This window comes from Pristiophorus japonicus, chromosome 17 (assembly GCF_044704955.1).
Source record: "Pristiophorus japonicus isolate sPriJap1 chromosome 17, sPriJap1.hap1, whole genome shotgun sequence".
Taxonomy (NCBI): Eukaryota; Metazoa; Chordata; class Chondrichthyes; family Pristiophoridae; genus Pristiophorus; species Pristiophorus japonicus.
The window spans coordinates 27,973,240-27,985,907 of NC_091993.1; the positions used below are offsets into that span (position 1 = coordinate 27,973,240).

At 49.7% G+C, this 12,668-nt stretch overlaps 1 protein-coding gene across 8 annotated transcripts in view; it reads right to left on the reverse strand.

The window, feature by feature from the left end:
* map2k5 (mitogen-activated protein kinase kinase 5) overlaps positions 1–12,432 on the reverse strand; it is a 246,290-nt gene extending 233,858 nt beyond the window's left edge. For all 8 annotated transcript variants that reach the window (XM_070858527.1, XM_070858526.1, XM_070858525.1 and 5 more), the window contains exon 1: positions 11,820–12,432. In XM_070858527.1, coding sequence (XP_070714628.1) covers positions 11,820–11,948 — 129 coding nt within the window. In that variant the 5' untranslated portion in view covers positions 11,949–12,432. The remainder of the gene's footprint in view (positions 1–11,819) is intronic.
* Between the last annotated feature and the right edge of the window lie 236 nt (positions 12,433–12,668).

Below are 12,668 nucleotides of genomic sequence, written 5' to 3' on the forward strand. Positions count from 1 at the left end.
GGGGGAGAAGGAGATGGGGGGGGGGGAGAAGGAGATGGGGGGGGGGGAGAAGGAGATGGGGGGGGGAGAAGGAGATGGGGGGGGGAGAAGGAGATGGGGGGGGGGGGAGAAGGAGATGGGGGGGGGGAGAAGGAGATGGGGGGGGGGGAGAAGGAGATGGGGGGGGGGAGAAGGAGATGGGGGTGGGGGAGAAGGAGATGGGGGGGGGAGAGGCTGGGGGGGGAGAAGGAGATGGGGGGGGGAGAAGGAGATGGGGGGGGAGGGGGGAGAAGGAGATGGGGGGGAGAAGGAGATGGGGGGGGAGAAGGAGATGGGGGGGGAGAAGGAGATGGGGGGGGAGAAGGAGAGGGGGAGAAGGAGATGGGGGGGGAGAAGGAGATGGGGGGGGAGAAGGAGATGGGGGGGGGAGAAGGAGATGGGGGGGAGAAGGAGATGGGGGGGGAGAAGGAGATGGGGGGGAAGGAGATGGGGGGGGAGAAGGAGATGGGGGGGGGAGAAGGAGATGGGGGGGGAGAAAGGAGATGGGGGGGAGAAGGAGATGGGGGGGGAGAAGGGATGGGGGGGAGAAGGAGATGGGGGGAAGGAGATGGGAGAGAGTGGGGGGAGAAGGAGATGGGGGGGAGAGGAGATGGGGGGGGAGAAGGAGATGGGGGGGGAGAAGGAGATGGGGGGGGAGAAGGAGATGGGGGGGGGGAGAAGGAGATGGGGGGGGAGAAGGAGATGGGGGGGAGAAGGAGATGGGGGAGGAGAGGGGGGGGGGGAGAAGGAGATGGGGGGGGAGAAGGAGATGGGGGGGGAGAAGGAGATGGGGGGGGAGAAGGAGATGGGGGGGGGAGAAGGAGATGGGGGGGGGAGAAGGAGATGGGGGGGGGAGAGGAGATGGGGGGAGAGGAGTGGGGGGGGGGAGAAGGAGATGGGGGGGGGAGAAGGAGATGGGGGGGGGGGGAGAAGGAGATGGGGGGGGGGGAGAGGAGATGGGGGGGGTGGGGGGGAGAAGGAGATGGGGGGGGGAGAAGAGATGGGGGGGGGAGAAGGAGATGGGGGGGGAGAGAGAGATGGGGGGGGGAGAGAAGGAGATGGGGGGGGGAGGAGAAGGAGATGGGGGGGGGAGAAGGAGATGGGGGGGGGAGAAGGAGAAGGGGGGGAGGGATGGGGGGGGAGAAGGAGAGGGGGAGGAAGGAGATGGGGGGGGGGAGAAGGAGATGGGGGGGGAGAAGGAGATGGGGGGGGAGAAGGAGATGGGGGGGGGGGGAGAAGGAGATGGGGGGGAGAAGGAGATGGGGGGGAGAAGGAGATGGGGCTGGGGGGAGAAGGAGATGGGGCTGGGGGGAAAAGGAGATGGGGCTGGGGGGAGAAGGAGATGGGGCTGGGGGGAGAAGGGAGTGGGGCTGGGGGGAGAAGGAGATGGGGCGGGGGGGAGAAGGAGATGGGGGGGGGTGAGAAGGAGATGGGGGGGGGTGAGAAGGAGATGGGGGGGGGTGAGAAGGAGATGGGGGGGGGTGAGAAGGAGATGGGGGGGGTGAGAAGGAGATGGGGGGGGGTGAGAAGGAGATGGGGGGGGGAGAAGGAGATGGGGGGGGGAGAAGGAGATGGGGGGGGGGAGAAGGAGATGGGGGGGGGAGAAGGAGATGGGTGGGGGGGGGGGAGAAGGAGATGGGTGGGGGGGGGGAGAAGGAGATGGGGGGGGGGGGAGAAGGAGATGGGGGGGGGGGGAGAAGGAGATGGGGGGGGGGAGAAGGAGATGGGGGGGGGGAGAAGGAGATGGGGGGGGGAGAAGGAGATGGGGGGGGGAGAAGGAGATGGGGGGGGGAGAAGGAGATGGGGGGGGGAGAAGGAGATGGGGGGGGGGAGAAGGAGATGGGGGGGGGGAGAAGGAGATGGGGGGGGGGAGAAGGAGATGGGGGGGGGGAGAAGGAGATGGGGGGGGGGAGAAGGAGATGGGGGGGGGGGGGAAGTAGAATGGGGAGGGAGGCTGAACGGGCCGGGCCCGAGACTTCGGCAGGGCCCGTCCCCAGCACCAGATTTACAGGTAGGTGGCGTTGGGTCGGGTCGGGTCGGGGAGGTGGTGGGAGGGAGGTCGGTTCGGTTCGGGTCGGGGGGAGGGAGGGAGAGGGAGGTCAGGTCGGGAGGGAGGGAGGTCAGGTCGGATCCAGTCCAGAGGCGGGGTCCGCTCCGGGGGGTGGGGGAGCGGGTGTCGGGTCCAGTCCAGAGGCGGGAGGGGGGTGGGGGGAGCGGGTGTGGTCCGGGGGCCGGGGCCGGGGGGGGGTTGTCGGGTTCGGTCCGGAGGCGGGAAGCGGGAGTCGAGTCGGGTCGGGAGGAAGCAGGAGCTGGCCGTGGGAAGAGCCTTATTCACGCAGCCACAGTGAGGCCATTTGGCCAGGGCTAGGGGCTGCGTACTTCGGGCCCCTCCCACACATTCGGGCGCCTGGAGCTACTGCACTTGCGTGCCCACTGTAGCGTGCATGTGCAGAGGTCCCGGCACTGTTTTCAGCGCAGGGACCTGGCTCCGCCCCCTACAGCTCCTGCTGCGCTGCGCCAAGGGCCAGAGGACCTGCAGGGAGGTGGAGAATATGGAGGGTTTTTTTAGGCGCACTTTGTGGCGTAAAAAACGGGCGTCCAGGTCGGGACTGCGCCGTTCTAGGCGCGGCTCGAAACTTGGGCCCATTGAAACTATTTTATCTGTTATAAAGGTGACAATCTTAAAATTACAGTTCGACCTTTCAGGAGCAAAATCAGGAAGCACTTTTTCCACACAAAAGGGTCGTAGAAATTTGGAACTCTTGCCTCTCAACAGGTCAATTGGAGCAGTCAAGATGGAGATAGATAGATTTTTGTTAGGAAAGGGTATCAAGAGATATGGAGCAACGGTGGGAGAAATGGAGTTGAGGTGCAGATCAGCCTTGATCGCATTGAATGGTGCAGTAGGCCCAAAGAGCTGAATGGCCTCCTCCTGTTCCTCTGGCAAAGGACCACATTTATATGATGGGCCAAACAGCCTCCTTTTGTGCTGTAGATTTCTATGGTTCTGTAAACTTCTACATAGTCTGCAAGTTTTCTCCCTAAATATTCAGACTTTACACTCTTATATGGCAAATGCACTAAGCGTGATGAAAGTACTTAAGGTATATAGCATTGTGTCACTTCATGTACCCTCAGCTCCTGTGTCACAACAAATTTAACTGCAAAAGATTATCAGGAAATAATTGCATTGTACCAATTTTAAAGTCCCATTTCCAATGCTTTTTGGCATTGCATATGGCTCAAAGTAGGCTTTACTGATCAAATCACGTGACAGTACTATTGTACAGCATGAATTCAAAATTCTAAAGACTTGCTTGTAGCTTCTTATGGGTTAGATTTCCCTGTAATTCCTTGCAGCACGAGGATAAGAGAATAACTGAACAAAACTCTACACTAAAGTAAAACTGACAGCTTATCAGTAATGCCTCAAGAAATGTCAATCTTTTCAAGTTGGTTATCTGTTCTACATCTCACCTCACAGAACATACCAAACCAATTGAATCAGGAACATACAGCAGAGTCCCATATGGGAAGCAGTGGGTAGCATACAGTTTCATGATACAGAGTCCACCAGGCCAAGACCAAGACAATTAGCAACAAATCACTGACAGTTGGGAGTGCTTGTGACAGATCTGATGGACAAGTGAATCCATTGCAACTTGGGAAGCTTTCTGCTTCCACAAACACGCATGTATTTGCTTTCCCTTTTTCTGTTCTGAATGCAGTCATTATTGCTGGCGCAGTCCACAGGTACAAGCAACCCTCTAGTCCCTCACCCAAGTGTCCATTTTTTCATGCGTGGATCCAGCTATCTAGTTTCATCAGGTTGTTGATAATCTTCTTCTTTCGTACGGTAGTAGCAAAGCAAATCAAACGTCAATATCCAAGTCGGATATCCAGGCCAAAGCTTCCGGTATAACAGCATGGATATCTTGCAGGCTGCCTGTGAGTTCCCTCTGAGGGCAGTGCTCAATGATGTGCTCCAGGGTCTGATTAGGAGCTCCACAGTCGCATGGTGGTGATAGTTGTTGATAGTGAAAGGCATTATAGCTGAGCCTGATTCGCTCCTACCAACATCCACACACGTGTGCTTTTCATAAGGGTTGACTGGATAAAGATCCCTGTGGGGAAGTACCTCTACACAGTAGCTCAGCGGATTATGTGGATGATCACAGACTTGAACCCACAAACCACTGTGGACTAAAATACTGGGCTTCTGCACCACTGTGCAGGGATGCAATATAAATTCCAATCTATGCCAATATACCAATGCCAACAATCCCAATTTTAACTTTCCACCCAACAATAGTCATCATGTCAGGCAACTTATCAAAACAGTCTCCATGTCTCTCAACATAAATGTCGAAAGGGGATCATGTACTCATGTACAATACATTGCGAAAAGAACAAAAGTCAGTCCAAAAACTGGAACACCATATTGGATTAGGAAGGATTTCACAAAGATGAGGAGTGAGCTTAGTGATGTGGTTTGGAAGGAGAAATTGGCACACAGGACTATAGACAAAAGTGAGATTTTGTTTATATGAAAACAGATTACAAAAATACAGAATAAGCATATACCATTAAAAAAGGAAACTATTAGTAGTTTTAGGATGCCCTGGATAAATAAAAATGTTCGGTACCAATTAAAATTGAAGAGGGCCATAAAAACTATAAGAATTATTTAAAAAACTAAAGGAGAATATGGGAAAATAAGAGGTTAAAAGTGGGATAAGGGTAGCTAAGAGGGAATATGAGGAAAACATTTCAAAAAAGGGAGCAAAGTGTTTTACAAATATATCAGTAAAAAGAAAATGGATAAAAACAGGGTGGGACCCCCGAGGAAAAAATTGTCAATTTGTAGATGACAGTCAAAGAATGGCAGAGACATTTGTACTTTGCATCGGGCTTTATTAAAGAGAAGGAAACTGAAGTAGTTGAGAGCGAGATGAGCGATATTATGATGGATAAAAGGAAATGTTTAAATAAGTTAGTGAAACTAAAGCTCCAGGGCCATAGGGGCAAACATCCTAGAATCCTGAGGGAAGGGAGGAAATTGCAGATGCCCCAGAAATTATATTTCAGGCCTCAACTGAGTGTGTATGTGTGCGAGAAAACAGGAGAGCACCCACTTTTTAAAAAGTGAGACAAGGGTAAATCCATGTAATTACAGGCCAGTTAGGTTAACATCTGTAGTAGGGTTAACTTAAGAGACTTTAATTAAGGATGCGATTACCATGTATCTAGATAAAGTGAAAATAATTAGAAGTAGCCAGTACAGATTTCAAAAGAAGATTTGCATTTCTATAGCGCCTTTCACCACCACCAATGTCCAAAAGCGCTTTAGAGCCAATGAAGTACTTTTGAAGTGTAGTCACTGTTGTAATGTTGGAAACGTGGCAGCCAATTTGCGCACAGAAAGCTCCCACAAACAGCAATGTGATAATGACCAGATAATCTGCTTTAGTGATGTTGATTGAGGGATAACTATTGACTAGGACACTGTGGATAATTCCCCTGCACTTTTTCGAAATAGAAACATAGAAACATAGAAAATAGGTGCAGGAGTAGGCCATTCGGCCCTTCTAGCCTGCACCGCCATTCAATGAGTTCATGGCTGAACATGCAACTTCAGTACCCCATTCCTGCTTTCTCACCATACCCCTTGATTCCCCTAGTAGTAAGGACTTCATCTAACTCCTTTTTGAATATATTTAGTGAATTGGCCTCAACAACTTTCTGTGGTAGATAATTCCACAGGTTCACCACTCTCTAGGTGAAGAAATTCCTCCTCATCTCGGTCCTAAATGGCTTCCCCTTATCCTTAGACTGTGTCCCCTGGTTCTGGACTTCCCCAACATTGGGAACATTCTTCCTGCATCTAACCTGTCTAACCCCGTCAGAATTTTAAACGTTTCTATGAGGTCCCCTCTCATTCTTCTGAACTCCAGTGAATACAAGCCCAGTTGATCCAGTCTTTCTTGATAGGTCAGTCCCGCCATCCCGGGAATCAGTCTGGTGAACCTTCGCTGCACTCCCTCAATAGCAAGAATGTCCTTCCTCAGGTTAGGAGACCAAAACTGTACACAATACTCCAGGTGTGGCCTCACCAAGGCCCTGTACAATTGTAGCAACACCTCCCTGCCCTTGTACTCAAATCCCCTCGATATGAAGGCCAACATGCCATTTGCTTTCTTAACCGCCTGCTGTACCTGCATGCCAACCTTCAATGACTGATGTACCATGACACCCAGGTCTCTTTGCACCTCCCCTTTTCCTAATCTGTCACCATTCAGATAATAGTCTGTCTCTCTGTTTTTACCACCAAAGTGGATAACCTCACATTTATCCACATTATACTTCATCTGCCATGCATTTGCCCACTCACCTAACCTATCCAAGTCGCTCTGCAGCCTCATAGAATCCTCCTTGCAGCTCACACTGCCACCCAACTTAGTGTCATCCGCAAATTTGGAGATACTACATTTAATCCCCTCGTCTAAATCATTAATGTACAGTGTAAACAGCTGGGGCCCCAGCACAGAACCTTGCGGTACCCCACTAGTCACTGCCTGCCATTCTGAAAAGTCCCCATTTACTCCTACTCTTTGCTTCCTGTCTGACAACCAGTTCTCAATCCATGTCAGCACACTACCCCCAATCCCATGTGTTTTAACTTTGCACATTAATCTCTTGTGTGGGACCTTGTCGAAAGCCTTCTGAAAGTCCAAATATACCACATCAACTGGTTCTCCCTTGTCCACTCTACTGGAAACTTCTTAAAAAAATTCCAGAAGATTTATCAAGCATGATTTCCCTTTCACAAATCCATGCTGACTTGGACCTATCATATTACCTCTTTCCAAATGCACTGCTATGACATCCTTAATAATTGATTCCATCATTTTACCCACTACCGATGTCAGGCTGACCGGTCTGTAATTCCCTGTTTTCTCTCTCCCTCCTTTTTTTAAAAAGTGGGGTTACATTGGCTACCCTCCACTCCATAGGAACTGATCCAGTCAATGGAATGTTGGAAAATGACTGTCAATGCATCCACTATTTCCAAGGCCACCTCCTTAAGTACTCTGGGATGCAGTCCATCAGGCCCTGGGGATTTATCGGCCTTCAATCCCATCAATTTCCCCAACACAATTTCCCGACTAATAAGGATTTCCCTCAGTTCCTCCTCCTTACTAGACCCTCCGACCCCTTTTATATCCGGAAGGTTGTTTGTGTCCTCCTCAGTGAATACCGAACCAAAGTACTTGTTCAATTGGTCCGCCATTTCTTTGCTCCCCGTTATGACTTCCCCTGATTCTGACTGCAGGGGACCTACGTTTGTCTTTACTAACCTTTTTCTCTTTACATATCTATAGAAACTTTTGCAATCCGTCTTAATGTTCCCTGCAAGCTTCTTCTCGTACTCCATTTTCCCTGCCCTAATCAAACCCTTTGTCCTCCTCTGCTGAGTTCTAAATTTCTCCCAGTCCCCGGGTTCTCTGCTATTTCTGGCCAATTTGTATGCCACTTCCTTGGCTTTAATGCTATCCCTGATTTCCCTTGATAGCCACGGTTGAGCCACCTTCCCTTTTTTATTTTTACAACAGACAGGAATGTACAATTGTTGTAGTTCATCCATGCGGTCTCTAAATGTCTGCCATTGCCCATCTACAGTCAACCCCTTCAGTATCATTCGCCAATCTATCCTGGCCAATTCACGCCTCATACCTTCAAAGTTACCCTTTTTTTAAGTTCTGGACCATGGTCTCTGAATTAACTGTTTCATTCTCCATCCTAATGCAGAATTCCACCATATTATGGTCACTCTTCCCCAAGGGGCCTCGCACAACGAGATTGCTAATTAATCCTCTCTCATTACACAACACCCAGTCTAAGATGGCCTCCCCCCTAGTTGGTTCCTCGACATATTGGTCTAAAAAACCATCCCTTATGCACTCCAGGAAATCCTCCTCCACCGTATTGCTTCCAGTTTGGTTAACCCAATCTATGTGCATATTAAAGTCACCCATTATAACTGCTGCACCTTTATTGCACGCACCCCTAATTTCATGTTTGATGCCCTCCCCAACATCACTACTACTGTTTGGAGGTCTGTACACAACTCCCACTAACGTTTTTTGTCCTTTGGTATTCTGCAGCTCTACCCATATAGATTCCACATCATCCAAGCTAATGTCCTTCCGAACTATTGCCTTAATTTGCTCCTTAACCAGCAATGCTACCCCACCTCCTTTTCCTTTTATTCTATCTTTCCTGAATGTTGAATACCCCTGGATGTTGAGTTCCCAGCCCTGATCATCCTGGAGCCACGTCTCCGTAATCCCAATCACATCATATTTGTTAACATCTATTTGCACAGTTAATTCATCCACTTTATTGCGGATACTCCTTGCATTAAGACACAAAGCCTTCAGGCTTGTTCTTTTAACACCCTTTGTCCTTTTAGAATTTTGCTGTACAGTGGCCCTTTTTGTTCTTTGCCTTGGGTTTCTCTGCCCTCCACTTTTCCTCATCTCCTTTCTGTCGTTTGCTTTTGCCTCCTTTTTATTTCCCTCTGTCTCCCTGCATTGGTTCCCATCCCCCTGCCATATCAGTTTAAATCCTCCCCAACAGCACATGCAAATAGTGCATGGGATCTTTTACGTCCACCCGAGAGGGGGCCTCGGTTTAACGTCTCATCTGAAAGACGGCACTTCAGACAGTGCAGCATTCCCTCAGCACTGCACTGGGAGCGTCAGCCTAGAATTATTTGCACAAGTCCCTGCAGTGAGACTTGAACCCACAATCTTCTTACTCAGAGACAAGAGTATAGATTATACATTAATGATTTAGATGAAGGAATTGAGTGCAATATCTCCAAGTTTGCAGATGACACTAAGCTGGGTGGCGGTGTGAGCTGTGAGCTAAGAGGCTGCAGGGTGACTTGGACAGGTTAGGTGAGTGGGCAAATGCATGGCAGAGATGTAGTATAATGTGGATAAATGTGAGGTTATCCACTTTGGGGGCAAAAACACGAAGGCAGAATATTATCTGAATGGCGGTAGATTAGGAAAAGGGGAAGCACAACAAGACCTGGGTGTCATGGTACAACAGTCATTGAAAGTTGGCATGCAGGTACAGGGGATTTGAGTATAGGAGCAGGGAGGTCTTACTGCAGTTGTACAGGGCCTTAGTGAGGCCTCACCTGGAATATTGTGTTCAGTTTTGGTCACCTAATCTGAGGAAGGAAGTTCATGCTATTGAGGGAGTGCAGCGAAGGTTCACCAGGCTGATTCCCGGGATGGCGGGATTGACATATGAGGAGAGACTGGATCGACAGGGTCTGTATTCACTGGAGTTTAGAAGGATGAGAGGAGATCTCATAGAAACATATAAAATTCTGACGGAACTGGACAGGTTAGATGCAGGAAGAATGTTCCCGATGTTGGGGAAGTCCAGAACCAGGGGACATAGTCTAAGGATAAGGGGTAACCCATTTAGGACTGAGATGAGGAGAAACTTCTTCACTCAGAGAGTTGTTAACCTGTGAAATTCCCTACTGCAGAGAGTTGTTGATGCCAGTTCGTTAGATATATTCAAGAGGGAGTTAGATGTGGCCCTTACGACTAAAGGGATCAAGGGGTATGGAGAGAAGTCAGGAAAGGGGTACTGAGGTGAATGATCAGCCATGATCTTACTGAATGGTGGTGCAGGCTCGAAGGGCCGAATGGCCTGCTCCTGCACCTATTTTCTATGTTTCCATGCTACCCACTGAGCCACAGCTGACACTAAAGTCTTTCCAAAGACTTTGCCAAGTATCAAACAGAAGATTGTTACAGAAGATGAAGAGGTATGGAACTATGGGTGAGTGGGGGAGATAGAAAACTGGATTGAAATTGGTTAAAAGGAAGAAAACAGCATAAGAGTTAAGGGCAGTTTTTCCGAATAGTTGGAAATGGTAATGATCTCCCACGCAAAATTGCAGATAATGCCAAAATGGGAAGCATAGTTAATTCTTTAGAAGACCAAAGGAAATTACAAAGGTACATTGACAAAGATGGGGAAATGCGCCAAAAATTAGCAGATATAATTAAGTGTGAGGTGATGCACTTTGGTTTATAAAATAACTACAGCAGTAATTATACTTTGAATGGTAGTAGGCTCGGTGCTATGGAAAAGCAGAGGGATTTGGGGGCACAGGTTCACAGGACATTAAAGGCAGCACCTCATGTTGATAAGGCTGTAAAAAAAAGCTAAGGGAATTCTAGATTTTATCTCAAGAAATATAGAATAAAAAAGTCAAGAGATAACGATGAGGCGCAGATTCACTGGGATACTGCCTGGTACAAGGAAATAAAAAAAATTATTTTTTATTAGAACAGTGCAGTTTACGTGACAATGTCATAGAAGTGTTAAAAAATATTGCTATGAAAAAATTGATTTCTACAAACTTTCATGACCAAAAGTATTCTCTGCTAAAGCTGCTTTTAATGTTAGGATAACAACATCACAGCAAAATCAACCTGGGCTTGTCTGAAACCCAGATTCACATCAGCATAATTGATTATTCCAATGCTCCCCCCATCCCACCCCCCCAATCAACAGCCTGTCAGAACCCCCTAAAAATCAGCAGTCCATCGAGGCCCCCCGAAAACAAGCAGCCATAAACATTGATTATTCCAATGCTCTCCTGACCAGCCTGCCCTCTTCCAGCTTCCATAATCTTGAGCTCATCCAAAACTCTGCTGCCCATATCTTAATTTGTGCCAGGTCCTGTTAACCCATCACCCCTGTGCTTGCTGACCTGCACTGTCTCCCGGTCAACCAAAGCCCCAATTTTAAAATTCTCAACCTTGTGTTCAAATCCCTCTATGGTCTTGCGCCCTCCCCATCTCTGTAACATCCTCCAACTCTGCAACCCTCCGAGATTTCTGCACTCCTCGAATTCTGGCATCTTGTGTATCCCCCGACCTTGTTCGCCCAACCATTCAGCTGCCTAGACCGCAACTTCTGGAATGCCCTCCCTAACCCTCTCCGCCTCTCTACCAGCGTTCGCTATAAGGTGCGTGGCTCCGCACCTCTCTGCTGGTCCCCCACAGCTTTCTCAATGTTATTGGACCACACAGAGGGAACATTGCTCTCTATCTCCCTCTTCTCCATTAAGATTCTTCTTAAAATCTACCTTTTTGACTAAGCTTGTGGTCTCATGTCCTAATGTCTCCGCATTTGGCTTGATGCCAATGTTATTGTCTGATTATGCTGCTGTAAAGTGTCTCAAGACTTTTTACTATGTTAAAGGTGCTATATAAATACAAATTGTTGTTGTAATCTGACAAATTGTCAAAGCCATGGAGGAAAAGAAAATGAGAATAAGAGGCCTGGGGTTAACCCTAAGTGGGTGTGTGTGACCCTCCCGAGCATGTCTCCGCCATCCGAAAGGAGCAGCCTGTTTGGGGCCCGACCAATCCCTCAAAAACCAGCAGCCGATCAGGTTCCTCCCCCAATGCCAGCAGCCGATCAGGTTCCTCCCCCAACGCCAGCAGCGTTTCAGCCCCCGCCCCCCCAAAAACCAGCAGCCCATTGGGGCCCCCAAAAAGCAAGCAGCCTATCAGGACCGACACACACACACAACTATTTTAATTTATCAGTAACCAAGTGTCCCCTTGATGGGGGGTACACTCCAAAAACTTTTCAAGTGCCCCCTTGTATTGTTTTTTTTGAGGCCCACACACAAACCAGAAGCCCATCAGCTTCCCCCCAGCACACCATCAGGCCGAACCCCATCCCACCCTTACCAGCACATCCCTGAAGAGGAGCTGGGAGCCGGGCGGGATGCTCCAGTCCACGTCCCGGCCGTCCGGCACCTTGATGCGGATGACGAGCTGCGGCTGCGCCTGGGGCTCCATCTCACGCGGCACCAGCATCGCTGGCCCGGGGCCGCATTCTCCTCCAGCCACCGGTCACTCGGCTCCGGTCAGCCGGCCTCCCGCCTCTGGCCACCGGTCAACCGCCTCACACCAACTGTCAACCGCCAACTGTCAACGGTCAACCGCCTCACACTAACCGCCAGCGGTGACCAGCCGCCTCGGGCCAGCGGGTCAGCAGTCTCCGGCCGCCTCGGGCCAGCGGGTCAGCAGTCTCCGGCCGCCTCGGGTCAGCGGCCTGGCTTTCAGGTAGGGCCTTGCGCTCGCTGCCTGGCTCTGCCTCCTCGCATCCACCCGGCCTCACTTTTCCCTTCCGAAACAAAATGTACGTATTTTAAAAAATATACATTCTCTTCACCACCCTCCCCTCCTAAACAGTCGCCGCCACTTTTAAATTAAATTTAGCGATCGTTGTGGTTCCAATTTTTGTTGTTTTTCTCCCCTGGCCGCCTCCGGCTTGTAAATAAAGGAAGCGTCTGGTGTTGTAAACCGGAACAAAAATGAGGGGAAGCGCCGATCGCCCGGACACGTGATAGGAAGCATGTCCCAGGCTCGGCGGCCATCTTTGTTTATCCACACAGGAAGGTAGGAGGAGCAGAATTGCCAACTTCTCCAGGATTACCCTGGAGTCTCCAGGAATTAAAGATCCAGCAACCCAGGAGTAAAATCATAGGGCATTAAAAACTTTAGAAAATGCTGTGCAGTGCTTTCCATTTCATT